Genomic DNA, 21,926 nt, shown 5'->3' with positions numbered 1-21,926 from the left:
AGAATTTACCAAGCAACACCTTTTCTAATTTAGTAAAATGATGATATTAACAGAGATCAAATATAAAGACATTAAAGAGAACAAGATTTCAAATAAAAAGTACAATTTATTTTAAACCAAGAATAAGAAAATCATTACAGAAAAATACAAAGAACTATCTTGTAGTGGTCTGTTAGACTAGGGGCCGATTAACAGACGGGCGAGTCCCGGCAATTCGCAATGCGTTTATGCCTCCGCGAGGAGCTGACTAACAAGGCGAAAATTGTACTGCGAATTTGGAAAATTCTTTCTAAGCCTTTGCTCCTCGCTTCTAAATCTGGGGGAAGATTTTGGGGTAGAACAGGTGGTTTGTGGGAGTAGAAGTGGGATAGGAACTTTAGGCCCATTGGTCGATGCGATTTTTGCTGACTTTGGATCCTTGCGCTAGGCGTAAGACCGGAGATTAGTTTGCAGAAATATGATACTTTTGAGGAATTATTATTTCCAACAATTCCAATCGTGAATTACAGAAAATAAAAAAAAGAAAAAATTTTATTTATTTATAATAATTCTTTTTTTTTGTTTATTGCTATTATTGTTATAAATAATTAATTAAAATTATTTACCAGTAATAATGCAATAGTGTTCATGATAATGTTTCAGTTGTAACTATTTTGGCAACTTCAGAAACATCTTTTTATTTTAAATTCCGCAAATAATTTCTAAAATTTATTTCGTTGCACTTAAAAAGAAATAATATCCAGCTTGGATCATCGCACGTGCGTTTGTTTGGCAAGCACATAGGGCCCAGGGGAAGAGGGAAGGATGCAACGAAGGAGAAGAAGCAACGAGTGAAGCCTACAATGTGTGAGTGGTATGTACTATGCATAGTACGTCTGTGTGCGTGTCGCTACAGTTAGCATTGTCCCAAGGAGCTCGTATGTATGCGTATGCATTGCCACAGCCATCCAAAGATGTGTGGGTCTAAGCGATATAATTACGGATTATTTTATTTCTTTATTTTAATTTTAATTTATTATTTTTATTTTATAAAACAATTTCTTTTCTGTTCATTTATACTGGTTCGTAGTTGATTTTAATAATTTATTGTTACATTATGTACTTTCAAAATTTCTTTTTGTTCTTAAAAATTATTTTGACAACATATCAATTTTACAATCAAAATACATGCGATGTTAATTTTAAAATTGAAATAAAATTTTCTTAGATTATTTCGCAGTCGCAGAGTGTGAGCACATAGCTCATACGTTCGACATTCAGTTATGGAATCATATTTAATTGGCATGCGTTAATTTTGAATTGTGGATGCTGCGACCCAGTGGAAACTGTTCAGGCAGATGCCGTTCGAGGTTTTTCAAAATGGGACTGTTGCGACCCAGTGGAAACTGTTCAGGCAGATGCCGCAAGCTTCGTTTTATGTGTTGCAACATTCGCAACATTGCCATTCGAGGTTTCTCAAAATGGGAATGTTGCCGCAAGGTTTATTATTACTTTTAAGTGACTGCCATTCCGATTTAAGTACTTTCAACAGGTTTTATTCAATATTTCAAGTAAAATGCATGTTGTTTCTCCATTTTGAATTTTACGTCGGCTGGAGTTGAAGAGGAACAATTTCGGGAAAATTTAGAGTGTTTTGTCAAAAAAAATATTAATTCTTTTAAATTATAGACAATAATTTGTTTATAGCTGCATGTTACTGCGCTCATCAGAAATCGTTATTACCGGTAATTATTATAAATACTACAATTGAAAGGTTTTATATTAATATTTGGTAATTTCCTGAAATTCATAAAATTTATTGTTAACTAACCTTTTGTTAGTTATAAAGAAATATGCTCAAGTAAGCCAACTTTGTTTCCGATGCGATGCTGACGCAGCTTATGCTTGGTGATATCGAGGATATCACCTGTCAATTATATTACTAGCGAGAAATGTTTTATAGGATTATTAAAATAATTTTTAATTTTAATAATTTTTTTTTATTTTATTTTAAACTGTGAGGTTATACCGTAACAACTACAATTTGTAAAATTATATAACTGATTTTCCTGTGAGGATCCTTTTTAAGTCCTCAAGAATTTTTAATTTCTTGTCGACTATATTCCTCATATTCTCTCTATGTTCCATTGTTTTTTCCTTGTTTTTGTATTCGCCCAACATCCGCTTTTGAAATTCTTCTCGACTTATCCGATTTATTCTTACTTCTTGAAAAACGGTTTCAAGAATTTCATCATTTTTTGCATTTTTTTAAAATTATTTTTAGGGTTCCGTACACCATAGGTGTACTGACGGAACCCTTATGAAATCACTCGTGTGTCCGTCCCAGCCACGCAAAATGGGCCGTCCCCCCTTAACTTCTACATATTTCAACCTGGTGAGCTGAAATTCGGTACAGATACTCAATTTTAAGTGTAGATTACAGGAAAAATATAACAAACCTGATTGGCTGTCATATTTACGAACTAGAAAGAAATGAAATTTAATTTTTTCAGGAAAATGTCAAAAAATGACCCTGTCCCCATACCGAACTTCTGCATATCGTCACCTATTGGGCTGACTAATTCGGTACACATTTAGATTTCCAATTGTAGATTTGTATTTATATAAAAAACGATTGTCAAGTGCAGAGAAAATTCTGGCTAGAATCGACATGCAGAGGCAGATCAAAAAACATTGTACTTTTTAAGTTAGAAGACTCAAATTTGGTCAACAACAACTTGTTGTCATCTGTCTTGTATGTTTTTAACAAAGCCGGTTTGACGATTTCTGACACTGCCATCGATGACGTCATTCGTTTAGGAAAAAATATTGGCAATCGTCCCACCTTAATAAAAATCGTCGCAACTCGATGGGTTAAAATTGTTTTTTCTAAAGTGAGGGAAGTGAGAGATTTGAACTTCAATATCTCCAATGATCGCTCGAAAGAGGAACGTGAAAAACGTCGTGAACTACTTACTCAGGTGCATGGTTTACGGGCAGCAGGTCAAAACGCTGTTCTAAAGGGTACACGAATCTTTGTTAATGACTTAGAGGTGTCTCAAGACAAATCTCTTCCCCCTCAAAATGGAACAAGATCTGTCGATTTTAAATCATTCTCTCAAAACTCAGAGAGTCGGACTGCTACTCCTTTCAAAAAGAGAAGCCGTTCTCGCAATGCTGAGGACGGTAGCGACGGTAAAAGACAGAAACCGCTTGACAGCTTCTCAAGCTCATCTACTTCTTTCAAATCAGCGGAGTTATCACATGGGAAATCTAACGGTGAGGAATCAAACTGCAAGAAATTAATAGATGAAAATCTAAATGGTAAAAAAGCAAATGGTGAAGAACCTGTAGTAAACGGAGAGGATGCTCTTGATGGGAAATAGCAACAACCATCGCTTGTTTATTTACAAATTTAGGCTCATCTTCACCAGAATCCAACTGTCAGACTGGTATATTTTTTTGGAATGTGCATGGTGCGGAAAATTTAGCCGATATCAATGAGGTGTTCACCGAAAGGGATATACTGTGTTACTTTATAGTCAAACGAATTCACACTTAAAAATAAATGTCAAGTCTTACCAACTTGACTAATCAGCAACTTGTCTCCATTTTACTAATAAATTAGTAAACTAATCTAAACCTTAGCTCGGGTCGTAACAGCTGATTTGGTGGCAGCGGTGGGATTTGTTACTTTTGTTAATAAATATTAAATATTTCAAAAGTATACAAATTTCATTAAATTCACCCTTTAAAATTTCATTTTAGCATCGTTCAGCTAATAAATTATTCCTTTCTTTAATCGGCAATTGCGGATAGAATTGTACTCGGTTATTGTGCAAGTAATTAATATTAACACTTAGAATTGTTGTTTCTGCTCGCGGTTAGGAGTTATACGAAGCCTTTTCTTTCCATTCACGTGGTGCAAGTTAAAATTCAATTACACTTAGGATAAAATATTAGCTTGACAAAAACTTATACAATTACGCAATTATATTACTTTACTACACACTAATCGTTTTAAAAGGTTGATTTTACGCCTTTTCGGCGAATTTTGACCTTGCAATTTTGCTTTTGTAAAGTTGTTAATAAAACGATTTCATTACACGTTAATAGTTAAATCTTTGAAAGTAGCATTTTACGCCTTTTCGGCGAATTTGTTAATTTAAAGATAACAATTGAAAATTAATTAAGGCGGTGTCAAAGTCGATTGGATTTTTGCATTGAGCTTCAATGTAAAAATCGCATCGACTTTGACACCGCCTTAAGTCGAAACATAATTGAGGTTATTTTACGCCTTTTCGGCGAATTTCGACCTTAATATATTAAGGAGATATTCAGAGTATACTCTAAAATTCTACGCCGAATTGGCGGGAATCTCTTTTGTTTCACTTTAATAATTGATTTTCTTTTTACTAAACATAAAAACAACAGGTTAAACTAAATTAAAGACAAAATGTCTTTTCTTTCAGTTTGACTTAACATGCAAAACGAGGACCAAGTCTTCAAAAAGCCTAGAAATAGAGGAGGAAAGAAAGTTCAAAAGAGACATCAAGAAAAGTCCTTAGAAACAGTTGAAAAATGATTGGAGGTTAAAACGTTACAAACTCAAGAAGAATTCTCCGACTTTTTCGAAAAGTTATTACAAAATACCGAAACATTAATTAATAACAAAAATTAAATTATAAAAACAATAATTATAAAATATACATAAGTATAAAAATAAAATGAGTTAATTGTAATTTTCTTTGTCGAAATTTATTACTTATGCTATCTTTTATCCAAAACTAACATAGTAACAATTTATTCAGACTATTTATAAAACAAATCTGCAGATTTCCTCTTCGCTCCTATTATAGAATTTAATTTAATAGAACGAAATAAATTGGTTCCTTTTATCAAATCAAAAAATTAGAACTCTGAGAATATTCTTATTCCAATTTTATGCGAAGAATTCAAATTTAATATCATAAATACGTAATCAAATTCAACAGTATCAAGAATTATAAGATAAAAATTATTCAGTCATGTGTTTTGTTTACGTAAGTGTTTTTATTGCAACTTTAATCATTTTATTCGTTTTTTTGTGGTTTTCATAAGACAGTGTTTAAATTACACAGTTCAAATTAGGCGCGAGTCTCCTTTGGACAAGAAATTGCATTTACTTAAACTACTGTATCTCGCCTTTAGGCAACGGTCTCACAGTAGTTCAAATTAATTCAGGTCGGACTGGCGATTCACAGCAAGTATATATATATATATATAGATATAGAAATACATTAAAAATCTTATCCTAACAAGATAAATTCTAATCTCATAAATATAATAAAGCTCACATTAACTAATTAATTATTAAAATCAAGGAAAGCTTATGCATAAATATTTTGATTCTTCCTTTAATTATCCTAGTGGACATTTTATTTCTTATCACTGTGTTTCTCAAAATAAAAGATTTCTCATTGATCCTACCATATCTATAAACTTAATAAAACGTTCCGAATTAAAATCCTTTGTTAGTACTAATAAAAATAAAACTCATTCACTTTTTAACGGAGAAATTAAAACTATTGGTGAAGTAATTTTACCGGTTCACATAACAAACGAATATTACACAAAAGGCGAATCAAGCGAAAAAGTATCGTTAAAATTTGGTGTAGTTAATTATCAAACCAATTCTAATATAATTGCAATTTTAGGAGCTAGTTCTCTTGATCAATTTTGTCAATTTAATTATTTTCAAGACAAAATATTTTATCAAAACGAGAGCTGGACTAAAGACACAAAAAGAAAAATAATCCTAGCTAGTCTTAAAGCGATAGCTCAAAGTCCATCAATATTAGGCAAGGTTAAGGAAAATAAAAATTAGGACATGCGAATTTTACTAATTATAACTGACTATAATTTTGAAGTCATAATAAAAACCCGTTTTGTTAAAATTCATTCGTAATAATAATTAACTATAACTTTAAAAAGTTAATAAAAGGCAAAATATTAAGAAGCATTAAATTTAAATATAGCGCGAAAACGTATATCATTGACTTTAAGGCCGCAGTCCCATGGCAGCGTTTTGCGTTGCGTTGTAATAAGAGAGAATGCAGCAAATGTATATTTGCGTCTTTTTCTCTCTTATTACGACGCAACGCAAAACGCTGTCATGGGACTCCACCCTAACTACTCATTGACTTCGCGCGCGGTGTACTCGCAGTAGTTCGAGCCGCGTCAAGTCAGACGCCCATACCGCGGAAACAACTACACTTATTAGGCTTAATCCTTTAAGCGCCATCCACATCTAACCCCTCATGAGTTCATATTTCTATTTTATAGAAAGATACAATAATTTATACCCACTTATATTATTAAAATCAAGATTCTTTAAAGAATTCGAAGCGAAATTCATTATCGACTCATCATTACCAATAAATTTAATTAAAAACAAGGAATTAAATTCTTACTTGGGTATTGATTATACTAAAACTCTTTCACTAAGGGAAGGTACAATAAAAACCTTGGGGAAAACTAAGGTTTGCGTTAATCATACAGTTCTAGAATTTCATTCTATTAATTATACAGGGTTCACAGATATAACCGGCATTTTGGGAATACCTTTTAATTTCGACATTATTAACGAATTGTATTAAAATAAATTCATTTAACGTTTATGAAAATTGGTAATCAATTAAGCAAAATGCCTGACGATGACGAATCTGTTAATAATGACCCCATGGTTACTACCATGGCGGAATGTTTTGCACTACAACAAGGAACTATGCATATTCCTCTTTATGATGGTAAAAACATGCCTTTAAGAGATTTTCTCGAAGATGTAAAAAATGGAGAATCTTCTATCCCTATTAATTGTGATAAACAATATGTTAATTTGGTATTATCTAAATTAAGAGGTGCTGCACGTAACAGCATTTATGGTAAAACTTTTGAAACCCTTGAAGACCTAGTTAAACATTTAAAACAAAGATATGCCCCTAAAAAATCTTATGTATGGTATCTTCATGAGATATCCACGATTCGTATGACTCGAGGTGAGAGTATAAGCGAATTTTATGATAGATTAACACTTTTAGTAGCAGGAGCAAAGGCTGCATTGTTAAGTTCATACGGAGAAAAGAAAATGAAAAATATGTTAGAACCTTTAGACGATTGTGCTTTAGAAGCCTTCATTTACGGTGTTCCTGATGCAATTTCTAGCTTAATAGAAGCTCGTAAAAGCGACAAATTAAGTGATGCGGTAGACATCGCATTACAATATGAAATTAGACACCAACATCAAACAGATAACTACAATCACGCTTATCATGTCTCAAGATATCAGCAGCCGAGCGAAAATAAAAATTATAACACTAATTTTGAGGTAAGAAATAGGAGTCCCAGCCCTAGAGTACGTTTCAACTCTGAAGATGAACCTATGAAACCACGCTCTCATTCTCCAACTCCTATAGGTATTTTAAAACAACCTGTTTTGCCTCAACCTCAACAACCAATTGCTGGATTTTATCCACTCTATGCTTACTATCCTACTCAAATTAATCAACCACCTTTTATGCCTTATAATCCTTATCATTTTTATCAACAACCACAAAGATCGGATGGACATAGCAATAACTCATATGAAGGCTCTAAAACGCCCCCACGCGCTCAATCACCAGCCCCATCTAATGAAAAACATTTAAACTCTTATCCAGCTCGACGGTCAGACGCGACGACGAGTCAGGAAAAACAAGAGCGTCAAGCAACTGTGAGGATACTACAAAAACAAGAACAATCCTGCAAACACAATGCAGCAAAGAATCCCCAGTAATAATTTTAAAATCCCCAGATTTCTTAAATTCAAAGGCATCACTATTAGTAGACACCGGTGCCGACGTAAATTTAATAAAGTTGGATATTTTACAACCGGAATTGAACGTAACAATAAACGAAGCCATTCAACTTAAAGGAATAGCCCCTGTAAAAATACCCACGCTTGGAACAGTTCAAGTTAATGTAAATAAAAAACCTATTACCTTTCAAGTAGTGTCTTCCGATTTTCCTTTACATTCTGATGGCATATTAGGACGAGAATATCTTCGACAAGAAAAGGCCGAAATTTCCTTTTGGCATAATTCTATCGTTACTCACACAAATCCAGTAAACCCCATATTTTTTCAAGACGTTGAATCTATCATGTGCAGAGAAAATTTAGTGGAAAATAAAGAAAACAAAAGAAGAGGATTAACCATCAAAGCTAGAGGCCGACAAGTAATACCAATAGAAGTATCAAATAAAGAGGTAAAAGAAGGTTATTTACCATTAATAAAAACAGAAGAAGGTTTAATAATAGGAGAAGGCATAGTAAGCAACAATAATGGATTGTGCCACATTTTTGCAATAAATACTGCAGTAGAAGACGTGGAAATAGATGTTCCACCCCAAGAACTCATACCTTTCGAATATTATCCATTACCAGGCGAAGAAATAGATGAAGACTCATCAGATGAAGAATATGAAGATCCAATAGATCGCATTGCGGCTATTATTGATAATCTACGATTAGATCATTTAAACGCTGAAGAACAAGAACATGTCAAAGACATAGTAAGAGAATTTCCTGAAAGTTTTCACTTAACAGGAGAACCTTTAAAACCAACCAATAAAGTACAACACAAAATTATAACTGTAGACGAAATTCCAATTCATACCAGACCTTATAGATTCTCTCCTGCCCAAAAAGAAGAAATAGACAAGGTCATCGATCGAATGAATTCAGAAGGAGCAATAAAACCTTCTGCTTCACCTTACAACTCTCCACTTCTTATCATACCTAAGAAAATAGATGGGACTGGAAAAAAGAAATGGAGAATAGTTATTGATTTTAGAGCCCTTAATGATAAGACGGTAGGAGATTTTTACCCACTACCTCATATTACAAGTGTAATCGATTCCTTGGGCCAAGCTCAGTATTTCTCAGTTTTTGAAATTTTTCTCGTTTTTTGAAACAGCATTTTCAACAGTACACGGATATTACGAATACGTACGAATGCCGATGGGATTAAAAAATTCACCAGCAACATTTCAAAGATTAATGGACCAAGTCTTACTCGGACTACAAGGTGTAGAACTATTTGTTTACCTAGATGACATAGTAATTTACGCAGAAACTTTAAAAGAACATGGTACAAAAGTAAAACAATTATTAGAAAGATAAAAAGGCGCAAATTTAACATTGCAACCTGAGAAATGCGAATTCCTATGTAGAGAAGTAGCATATTTGGGACACATAATTAGTAGCGATGGTGTAAAGCCCAACCCTAAAAAGATACAAGCAGTAGAGCAATTTACAACACCAAAGACACCCAGAAATGTAAAACAATTTCTAGGTCTTGCGGGTTATTATCGAAGATTCATAAAAGACTTCTCCGCAAAAGCAAAACCACTTTCAAATATATTGAAAAAAAACGTAAAATTTGAATGGGGACCAGAATAAGATAAAAGTTTTAAGGAACTTAGATTAATGTTATGTAAAAGCCCTATACTTCAATATCCTGATTACAACAAAATGTTCACAATAACAACAGACGCATCAGATTTTGCAATAGGTGCCGTTCTTAGTCAAGATAAGGATGGAATTGATCTACCAATAGCATATCTATCACGAGTATTAAATGCACCTGAACAAAATTATTCTACCACCGAAAAAGAATGTTTAGCTGTTCTTTATGCAGTTAATCACTTTAGACCATATATTTACGGCAAAAAGTTTACATTAGTAAGTGATCATGAACCATTAAAATGGATTAATTCGATCAAAGATCCTGGACAACGATTAGTTCGATGGAGATTGAAGCTACGAGATTACGAGTACGAATTTAAGTACAAACCAGGAAAATTAAATCATAATGCAGACGCCCTATCAAGAAATCCCATTGAAACTACAATAGAAGAATCAAATACAAGAAAACAGGCACGAATCCTTGTAAACACAAGACAATCTACAAATCCTAAACTTGCAGCTCCATCCACATGTTCCGGAGTTGCTAATACTTCAACACAAAAAGAAAGAACTCTCAAACAACCAACAAAAATTAAAAGCATTATGAAACCTACAAAGAAAATAGCCACAAATACAAAATTATTAGAGAAAAGCACAATTGCACAACGCGTCGCTCAACGAAATAAACTACAACCCGGACCTTTAAAAACAAAATTCACGAAAGATGCATCCTCAAGCTCGGATTCCGAGGAGAGAGAACAACCACCTATACGTAAAAAGAGCACAAGTGTTCTACCTACTTTGGTCATACCCACACCGCTTTATGATCCATATGCACCAAAAAGCGCACCCCCCACTGCACCTTTCGAACAATATGAATTTATTACAGAACCAACAACGAGTAAAGAAGTAGTGAAAATAGTTAGCCCGCCTTTAAGTGGAAGCGAAGATAGTTCAGAAGAAGAAGAAGAACAACGAATTCCAAAAACAAGGAAAGAAATAGCAAAAGAATTAGAAAAATCAATAGCCCAATTTGATGAATCAATAGCTCAACATGAAGATTGGTTAACGGAAAAAGATGTAGCACCTAGAGATTGGCTTAATGTCTCTGTTGGAAATGATGACCCTGAAATTCATGAAGCAGCAAACGAATACATACCTGGAAGTCATTCAGATTTTGCAGAAAAGTTAAACGAAATTCTAAAAGACGCTCATAAAGACATACAAGAATTAACCGACATGATTCAAAATATTGAAAATGATAATATAAGTAAAAAGAAACAAATCATGGAGGATGTTAATAAAGGAAAAAATGTAACTTTTGCAGATCAAACTAGAAGATCTATAACACCCTTAAGCTTTAATCAACCTCTTGCAATATCAACACCCTTCAAACATCCCACAATACAAGAAGAATCATCTGAATCTGAAGAAGCAGATGAAGAAAATCAATCATCAGATAACGAACCACTAAAGGACCAAACAACAATTAGATCAAAATTAGAAACATCTATTGATAGCATTCCACCAGAAATTCCAAAAATAAAAAAATCCTTATCACTAAACATAAACAGTTGTAGAGAAAATCTAACCTACTATCGAAATAACTACGCTCATTTCCTGTCTGCTGATTGCGAATTTATAACCCCTATAGGAAGATTACTCATTGACATAGGAGCAATTGATCCTCAAGAAATAAAATTAAAAAATCCACAAAAAGGACAAATACTAATTACTCCTCGAGGACAGTATAATATTTACACTTTAATAGTGAAACACAATCATTTTGATCCATTAATAAAGAAGGATGTCCTTGATATATTACAAAAACTAAAAACCATTCTTCAAAACGAAAATTTAAAATAGCGCCATAAAAGTCACTATATGTTATGGTCAAGTCTCAATTCCAAAAGAAGAAATTCGAGAGGAAATAATCAAAGAATACCATAACAGCAAAATAGGAGGACATAAAGGAGTCACAAAAACCTATCGAAGAATACGTGAAAAGTTCTTCTGGACTGGTCTCAAAGACCAAGTAACTGAATTCATAAGAAAATGTCCAACTTGCCAAGAACAAAAACTTGTTCGAGTAGAAACAAGAGAACCAATGCTAATTACGGACACTCCACTGGACGCCTTTGATAAAGTATCCTTGGATACAGTAGGAAAACTTCCTACGACTCCTGATGGTAATTGCCATAAACTTACCATGCAAGACCATTTAACAAAATATTGTATTGCAGTACCAATCCCTGATGTTTCAACTACAACAATAGCACATGCTGTAGCTATAGAATTATACTCCAAATATGGAGCCCCTAAGACGATTTTAACTGATAAAGGAGGAGGATTTATAAGTAAACTCATGAGAAAACTATCTAAAATCTTTGGGGTTCAACAAGTTACAACTTCAGGATACAGACCTCAAACAAACGGCAGCTTAGAAAGAAGCCATATAGTCCTTATAGATTTTCTAAAACAATATTCTGAAAACTACGACGATTGGGACAAATTATTACCCTTTTGTATGTTTGCTTATAACACATCTGTTCATGAAGCAACGAATTTCACTCCTTTCGAATTAATTTTCGGAAAAATAGCCCGAACCCCTACTTCATTTCCTTCAGAAGAAAAACTCGAAACTTACGGTTCATACTTAAAAGAATTAATATCGAGGCTGACAGAAATAAAAACATTGGCCGCGAAAAACCTTATACAATCAAAAATGAAGTCCAAACAAAACTACGACAAAAAGATAAAACCCTTTCTAGGAAAAATAGGAGATAAGGCTTACGTCCTAAGAGAAGTTAAAAAGAGCAAATTTGAGCCATATTATCACGGGCCATACGAAATTGTGGATATCTTAGACAAACATACCGCAATTTTAATCACAAGAGAAGGTCAAAGGTTTCAAAAACATATTGATAAATTAAAATTAGCTTATGAATAAAAATAATAACACTTTTTTCTGTATTATAGATGACTTCTGTGGTACTTCGTACACCCTCACTACAAGGAGAATTGATTATAATCAATATATTTCCTAAAGGAAATATAAACGAAATCTCATTTCCCAAGGGTATCTTGGAGGAATTAACCGCCGAATATAATCTAACAAAGCCTGTTTATTCAGTGATATACGTAACAGGCCCCCCTAATAATAGACGCTATGATGTCGAATGTAAAGTTAATGATCTAGAAAACGGAAACGAATTCATAACTAAATCCAGAAATGAAAGAAAAATAAAAGATGGAGAGCACGAGGCCGCGAGAAAAATGTTAAAAGCCTTAGAACAAACTTACTATTTTAGCGAACAAGAAAGAGAGCCTAACTCTAATAAAAAAATTTATATTTAGTGTCAAGAAGACCCCACAGTTTTAAAGATTAAATTATTTAAATGGGGTAACTGTTGCGAAAAATGTTTTCAAAGAGGACACACTAAACAAAATTGCTTTGGCCCCCTTAGAAATAAAAAATTATTACCAATGTCACAACAAATAACCTATGACGAAACATGCAGCATCTGGGAAATTCCAGGAATTCCAATTGAAAACCGAAATAACTCTCAAATTAATACTGAAAACTGGGATATGCCAGAACCCGCGGAACCTAAACAAAGAAAAAGCGACTCTTGGGATTCTCCAGAAGCCTTTTACGATTAATAACATAACAAAGAATGGCAAATAATTCTAATATTATATAACAAAAAGTCTATAATATATACACATATACATACATAGATAAAACTAAATAGATAATAATATGAAAAATGATTAAAAATTAAGCTAATATACAAATTAAATAATAATACCATATTCATATTATTATAAACAAATAAGAACTATAACTATAATACTTATTAAAAATATATTATTTACATTTGTGACGAAGTAGTTTCGTCAAAGTTATTTTTCTTTTAAAGTTTTATTATTTCTTTACGTATTTAAATTTATCATTTTCGCGCGTATTTTTGACTACGGTGTATGGGAGATGAAAACTCCCCTTTATACTAGCCGGCGCGCTTTGAAAATCTAGCAGACGACAAGAACACGTTTGAGTTGTTGAGAGAGTTGAAAATAAGTAGTTAAGAGAGAAAAGAGTGTTTTATCGAAATATGAAGATTTTGTAAATGGACAAGGGAAGCGAGGGTGAATAAGGATTTTGTAAGGATATTACTGTTTGGACGAGTAATAAAGAAGAGTTGTAAAAAGGAAATATAATTGTAGAGTTCTTGACTTTATTTATCTTTATTAAACTTGACGAGAAACCTTCTCTTGGAATAAATAAAGTAAGTACGTTTATTTATCATTGAAAGTCGTGTCTCAAAAGGTTAAATTATTCCCTTATTAACCTATATTTTCTAACAGAATCTCCTTTGAGATATTATAGTGAGATTTGTTATTTTTGTTGGTAATTGTTGATTGAGAATAAATTATTGTTTTTGTTAATTTTTAATAATAAAATTAACTGGCGTCTGACTATCATGTTGGCAATAGGAAATGATTTGTGACGAATAAGGGAAAAATGATTTATTAAATTTTGCATAACTTTTAATTTATTATTAAAAGAACCGTCATAAAATTGGCGCCCAACGTGGGGCACATTTGTTGGGAAATTTTTGAGACACGACTAAAATCATTATTATTGTGATTTGACTTGTTGAGGAATTTTTGACTTGAAATTATTTTTGTGACATGTATTTTTTTGATTTGACTTGGGAGAGGAGAAGAATTTATATGTATTTCTATATGTGACTTGGGAGAGGAGGAGATTTACATGTAAATTGTTTTCTTTATTGTATGTGACTTTGGAGTGGAGGAGATAATTGTGTAAAATAGAAAATTTTACTCTTGAGAATTTTTGTTGACGGCATGGCGAGAGACGCCATAACCTCAATTTAGACATTTTTTTTTAAGTTGAATATTTCGTGTAATGCCTGGACGATTTCAATAATTTTAATTTTGTTAGAATCAGTGAATTTTTCTTTATTTTTCGCGAGTGATAAATAATTTTTGCCATTGTTATTTAAATAATTAGCCAACACGTGCTTGGTGTCGAATAAAATTATAATAGTCACGTGACATATAGCGCATGCGCATAGTGATAATTTTTCGCATCATTTTTCAAATTCAGTTTCGTTCATAGAAATTGGCGGTCAGTGGAAAATTTCGACTAGGGAAATTATCGCGCATGACAGAAATTAATCACGTATGCTCGAAAATATCACTCATACAGAAATTGACAAGAGAAATTTGACTTGGGAAAGGAGATGAAAATTTCTGTCGCGAGACTGTGAAAATTTTAAAAGGGACCAGGACCGTATTAAATGGGAGACGTGCCCCCTTTTTGTTAGTAATTAACAAATTTTCAAAATTTTTATCCTTTTTGAGTTGAATAAGAATAGAATTAATTAAATAAATTGTTGAATAGTTTCAGGACCGTATATAGTGTGTGTTAGTCCCTAAAAATTAATTTTCATCTTTAATGATTGAAAATTTTTCAAAATTTTTCTAAATTAAATTGAAATTAATTTATTTTGATTTGTGATAAAGCGTGTAAATTTAAAATTGCCCTAATTTAAAATCGACTAGGGTAATAAAACATTTTTTTTGACATTTGAAATTGTTTAAAATATTTTTTTTACAATTGAAATGGCTCACGCAATAGAGAAGATGATAGATTATAAAGAAAGAATGGCAATACTTTTAGATAGTCCCGAGATAAGAGATATCTGGACATCTATTATTGCCATGCCAGTAGGACAAATAGTGACAATGTTACTTGCAAAACAATTGTCGATTGCAGGAACATTAGAAGTGTTGAGAGAAAGATTGTTCCGAATTGAATTAAGAACAATTTTTACAGATGAATTAGACATTCCTTTTTGCCAAGAATATGACTGTGGGAATTCAAGTAAAATTTTCCTTCTTGAAGCGTATACACCACCCAAGAAGGAAGAAATTCCCAATGTTTGCCAGACAAGGGGTACAGGAGTGACAAGTGATAGTAGTGAGGAAATTGACAGCCCTAAAATAATGGATTTAGGTAATTTGGGTGAAATTGACAAAAATCAAGAAACGTTAGCAAGGAGGGGGGAGAATAGTTTAATGTACAATAGACAAAGTCCCTTAAGTATGAGTCATACACCAGTAATGACTACAGCTAGTATCCCTACTACCTCGATTTTGACAACGACTTCCCATACACTTTCTTCACCAATTACTACAACGGTCATGACTACACCCCAGCCAATTATTTCGGCTACAATGGCACCAAATGTCATTAGTTTACAACAATCGGTTTCAAGACTCAGTATTAGTCCCGAAATTAGACAGTTTATTAAATTAAATAAACAAATGACTAATACTCTTATACCTATCGATGAAAATAATGACTACATGGGATTAGGAAATAATTTTGAATGGCCACCAAATGATATGAACCCTCAATTAAAAAGAGAAAAAGTCCAACATTATTATCAAAATCAGAATTTTGAAAATAATGACAAGATAAATGTTTCTCAACCCATTCAAAATAAAACAAGAGAAAGCAAATGTGATAGAAATATTCCTCAACCAGTACAGACAAATAAAAAAATTCTGTCCAAGGGGGGAATATCAAACAACGACAGTGGTAGCGAAAATGACTCTGACAAATCCGACAAATTTTCGACTAGGGAGAAAAAGATTTCTCAAAACAAAGACAAGTACAAACGACGAACTAATAAAAAATATAAAGAAAAGAATGTACGAAGGACATTATTTACGGATTCATCAAGTGACTCTGACTCGGACATTTCTAGTGAATCGTCGTTAAAATCAGACAAAAGTATAGCAATTAATAGGTCAAAAACAATTAAAACGTTAATTAATTGGGATGTTAAATTTTCGGGAGATGACAATGCTGACCCTGAAGATTTCCTCAACAGACTAGAAGATTGCAAAGATTGTATGGTAATTGACGACGATGACTTAGTACATTCAATTCCCAGTATTTTAAAAGGACAAGCAAGTCGTTGGTATAGAACCATCAGACGAGAAATCGACACATGGAAAATGTTCAAGAGAGCTTTTCGACGTGAATTTTTAACAACAGTTGACGACGACGAGGTAATTGACGAACTCAGGGCTAGAACACAAGCAAAAGGAGAAAAGATTTCTTCATATTTGACAAGTTTAAGACTAATAATGGGACATTTAAAGAGACCATTATCAGTCAAGCAACAAGTTAAAATTGCTTACAAAGGCCTTACGCCTACTTACCGTAGACAAGTTGACTCATCGAGTTTAGAATCACTGACTAAACTAGAAAAAAATTTACGACAATTTGAAAAAGTTAAAGACTTGGACGACAGATATGTTCCCCCACCATCGAAAGACAAAATGCGTTTTCCAGCCGCTGCATTCCATGGTACCAAGAAGGACGATAAGACACATGGGACCAATAAAAATGAAAAGAAAGTAGCAGCAATAGAAGACGAGGGAGTTGTCGAAACAAGTGAAGGAGAGAAGAAAAGTAAGAAGAAAAACGAAAAGAAGAAAAAGGACAAGAAGACAAAAGGGGAGAAGAAAGTTGAGAAAACTGACGAAAAAGTCGACGCTCTCAACCAAATGACCCCTACCACCAATATGACACCAACACCAACTCCAAATCCAGCCATGTTGTATGCAGCGATGATGGCAGGAAAATGGAAGAAGAAGCAGCAAAATAACAACTCCGTTAATACTGCTGCAGGTCAAACTGGTCCAACAAATAATGCAAGTGCACCAACCCCTTTTTATGGTGCATGTTTTTCTTGTCAGTCAGTGGGACATAGGGTGTCGGAATGTCCTTTAAAAATATGTTATGTGTGCCAACAACCTGGGCATATTGCAACACATTGCCCTAAGCAGAGTAAAGCAGACAGAAATTTGTCTAGTTTGCAAAACTCCGGGGGTAAATTTCTTGACTTGCCCAAATTGTATTAATGTGAGAAACGCTTTGGGAAACGGCCCATGGGGGGCGCAGTCACTGCCTGTACCCCCCAGCAACCCCCCTCAGACCCAATAATTACTATTTCTTTTGACAAAGAAAAAGTTACAGTAATTGGGAAAAATAGGGATAAATTAGACAAAATTAAAGGTTTAAATTCATTCCCTATTAATGAAGGTGCAACATGCAGTTGGGACACGGGTGACGAGATAGTAGACGACAAGAGTGGAGAGGTACCACTCATTTGGAAAGAGGATAAAATAGGAACTGAAGAATTAAATGAGAAAAACTCATTCAAACTATTGACATGGGATGAAGGAGAGAGTAAGAATGAGAAAAACTCATTTAATTTTTCATTTAGGGATATGGAGACTAAGAGTGGGGATAGTAATCGACTTTATAAGCGGAGTTTAATTGAGGGGATGAATGATACTGATAAAGGATCAGTATCAATGTTCCAAGGGAGGGGAGAGGTTGTGAAGGGCACAACTGACCCATACCTTGATATTGACCAGGATGTAGACGGAAGCCGACTGGAAAATCGATATTTCTTTCGAATGCACATCGGCAACAATTCTTATGAGGCACTATTTGACCCTGGAGCGATGATATCTGTGATCAGCGACAGAGTGGCAGAGCCATATAGGAACCGACTACAGCCATGCAATACCTCAATAAGGAGTGCGATTGGTGGCAAGACAGAGACAGCAGGGTTGTTAAAACTGAATATAACAGTTGACGGACATTCAAAACAGTTTGACGTTAAAGTTCTCAGTTCAGTTACACAAGACATCATTCTGGGCATCGACTTTTGTAAAGCTTGAAATATGGAAGTTCAACTTGGACCTGGTCTCTGGAGAGTATTTGATGGTGATTGGCATGTATTCTGTGTCAAAGATGTTATCGAGGGCGAGGAAGAAATTTATGCTGAATGTGCTGGTATCTCTGCGTTGACGGACCAACAAAAAGATATTATTCAAGACCTGGTGAGAAAATTGGTACTACCACCATCGGAAGAACTACCAATGACCAACTTGACTGAACATCACATCAGGGTAACTGACGAAACCCCTGTCCAACACAGACAAAGACGTATGTCGCCGATAATGATTACTTGGTCACAGAAAAATACAGCAGAATTGTATAAGAAAAAAGTAATCGAGCCATCATGCAGCAATTGGAGGACAGCTCCAGTTTTGACGCCTAGAGGGAATGGTGACTTTCGACAATGTTTGGACTTCAGAGACGTTAATAAGGTCACAATAAAGGACATGTACCCATTGCCGACCATTGACTCTATTTTGGACAAATTGAGAAAAGCCAGATATATCTCAAAAATTGACTTGACGCTAGCCTATCACCAAATTCCATTATCCCAAGAGAGCAAAAAGTATACAGCTTTTGCTATCCCCGGATCAGGACTTTGGCAATACTGCCGAATGCCTTTTGGACTTGTGAATGCTTCGAGTACTTTTCAGAGACTAATTGACTCTCTTTTGGACCAGAAGTCGAACCTTATGTGTTCGGATATCTTGACGATATCATCATCGTGACGGACAACTTTGATGAACATATAAAAAGGTTAGAATTTGTTTTAGAGGAACTGAGGAAAGCAAATCTGGCTGTTAATCCTGACAAGTGTGAATTTGGATGTTCACAAGTCCGATATTTGGGATATTTATTAGACGAGGAAGGATTACGACCAGATCCAGAGAAGACAGAAGCAGTACGAAGCTATCCACCACCTACAAATGTCAAACAACTAAGGAAGATTCCTAGGAATGGTTGGATGGTATTCAAGATTCATAAAAAATGACAGTGAGATCAGACTGCCACTTTTAAGATGCTGCATAAAGGACGACCATGGGAATGGGGAGACGAACAACAGGAAGCCTTCGACACTTTAAAAATAAAATTGACGACAGCACCAGTACTCGCTCGCCCTGACTTTAATTTGCCTTTCACAATCCAGTGTGATGCAAGTAGTTATGCCCTTGGCGCCGTTCTGACTCAGGAATTTGATGATGGAGAACATCCAGTGATGTATATCAGCCGAGTTTTGACTGGTGCTGAAAGGAACTATTCTGTGACGGAAAAGGAGTGCCTAGCACTACTTTGGTCTATAAAAAAGTTCAGACCTTACATTGAAGGATATAAATTCAAGGCCATTACTGACCACTCAGCTTTGAAGTGGCTGAAGAATCTAAAGGATCCGACTGGAAGACTCGCAAGATGGGCTTTGGAGATGCAGAACTGGGACTTTGAGATTATTCACAGAAAGGGTGCATTAAACCAAGTTCCAGATGCATTATCAAGAATGACCGAAGATGACGAAATGATTAACGCTTTTGAGACGATTGAGGATCAGTGGTACATCAGACGACGGGAAATGATCAGAAAATTTCCAAACAGATTTCCTGGTTGGAGAATTGAAAATGACCTTTTATACCGTCATCGTAGTGATCCTTTGCTCCTCCCTATTGTTGGTGATGAAGACGGATGGAAACTGGTTGTGCCAGATGAACATAGACTAAGGGTGTTAGACGATGCTCATTCTATTCCATCTATGGGACACTTAGGAGTGGAGAAGACTTATGACAGGGTTGCAAGGGAATACTATTGGCCAGGAATCTGGAATGACGTACACAAGTTTGTACTCATTGTGTAAAATGTCAATTACATAAAGTATCTCAAGCTGGACCTGTAGGAATGATGGGACAGAGAATAGTAGAGAGACCATGGGCAGTAGTTGCAGCTGACACGATGGAATTTCCACCAAGTAAAAGTAAATGCAAATATCTTGTTGTTTTTCAAGACTTATTTTCGAGATGGATCGAACTGAAGCCATTAAGATCTGCAGATGGGAAATCAGTGACTAAGGCCTTCGAAGAATTAATCCTCTTCAGATGGGAAACTCCAGACTTTCTTTTGACTGACAATGGGAAAGAATACGACAACAAGACTCTTAAAGACACACTTGACGAATATGGGGTGAAGCATATTACAACACCACCATATCACCCTCAAGCTAATCCGATAGAGAGAAGCAATCGGACCTTGAAGACTATGATATCTACATTTATTGGAAATGATCATCGAGACTGGGATCTGCATATTCACGAATTTCGACATGCAGTCAACACTGCCACACAAGCTGCGACAAAGACATCTCCTGCATTTTTAAATTTTGGTCGACACCCCCGACCAGTAAAAAGTTTGCGGAGAGAAATCGAGAAGAAGGATAGGGTTCACAGAATCTCTCCCGAGATATGGATTGACAGGGTTAAAAGACTTGACGCCTTACGCGACTTGGTGACAAAATTTATTGATAAGGAGAAAAATAGACAGACTGAGTATTATAATAAAAATCGACATGAAGTTAACTTTAAGGTTGGTGATTTAGTACTTAGAAAATCTCATAAATTATCGAGTGGGGCCCAAAAATTTGCAACAAAATTAGCTCCGAAATTTGAAGGCCCATTTGAAATTATTAAGCAATTATCTCCTTCAGTTTTTATATTACGTACTCAAGATATTCGCAGAAATCCTAAAATCCATGTTACAGACCTAAAGAAATACTCACCTAATTAAATTAATTGCAATTTTTATTAATTATTTAATTATTTTTAGGCTCTGACTATTTTTGACTTGGGTGGAGTTGTGACGTAATCCTGGCAGAGAAGGTTAGATCTATAGACAAAGGGAAGAGGAGGAGACAAGTAAATTTTCAATTTCGGCCATATTCCAATCAAGCAATGATGTCACGACGAGGTTTAATGAGAAGAAGTTCTTCATCTAAACATCGACCTACTGAGGAATTTAAAATGCCGGAGGGTTATTCATCGCCACCATCTTTGTTAGACTTCACAGTACATGACTCGGGGAATATAAGGTCATTAGGTGCTATATCTCGTCGGCCTCACGACAACTCAAGGAAATTGGACGAAGCGGAAATCAGTGGACTAGAAATTGTTGACCCAACCCAATTACCGAAAGCGACTATGGAGGACACCGTTTTAAAACGACAAGAGGGTGAAAGTTGGGAAGAATTCGGAAGTCGACTTGCAGTTGATGAACTTGACAGATTCATCAAATTTCAAGATCCTAAATCTTCGATTGCAGTGGAAAAATTGAAAGAGAAACAATCCGAGGAAATTAAGTTACGGAATCCAGTACTTAGAAAGGAAGACATAGTACATCCAACTGACGATGACGAAATTGAACACCCTAGACCAATTACACCACCTGGTCCTCCAAATAGACCTGGGATGGACATGTTGACGACACGAGTGAGAGGAGTTGGAGAAAAGACTTTTCCTCAAGGACAATACGAGGCTCTACCAAGGAAAACGACCGGGACCCTGTTTAACGACTTGGAATCAATTCCGACTGACCCTACTATTGATCCACCTCCTCGAGTATGCAACAACTGTTGGAGAAAGGGGCATAACCGTTCCAAATGTCCAAAACCTGTCACAGAAGCACATTGCG

At 34.8% G+C, this 21,926-nt stretch overlaps 1 protein-coding gene across 1 annotated transcript; it reads left to right on the top strand.

Annotated features, from left to right (window-relative positions):
- Nucleotides 1-20,144: 20,144 nt before the first annotated feature.
- Nucleotides 20,145-21,026, top strand: LOC122510649 (uncharacterized protein K02A2.6-like). Its single transcript, XM_043625426.1, has one exon. It carries the CDS (start codon nt 20,145-20,147, stop codon nt 21,024-21,026), a length of 882 nt encoding a protein of 293 aa, XP_043481361.1.
- Nucleotides 21,027-21,926: the final 900 nt, after the last annotated feature.

The sequence above is a fragment of the Leptopilina heterotoma genome, unplaced genomic scaffold, assembly GCF_015476425.1.
Source record: "Leptopilina heterotoma isolate Lh14 unplaced genomic scaffold, ASM1547642v1 Lhet_717, whole genome shotgun sequence".
NCBI lineage: Eukaryota > Metazoa > Arthropoda > Insecta > Hymenoptera > Figitidae > Leptopilina > Leptopilina heterotoma.
Note: the sequence above shows the minus strand (reverse complement) of the source record. Positions and strands in the feature narration are given on the sequence as shown.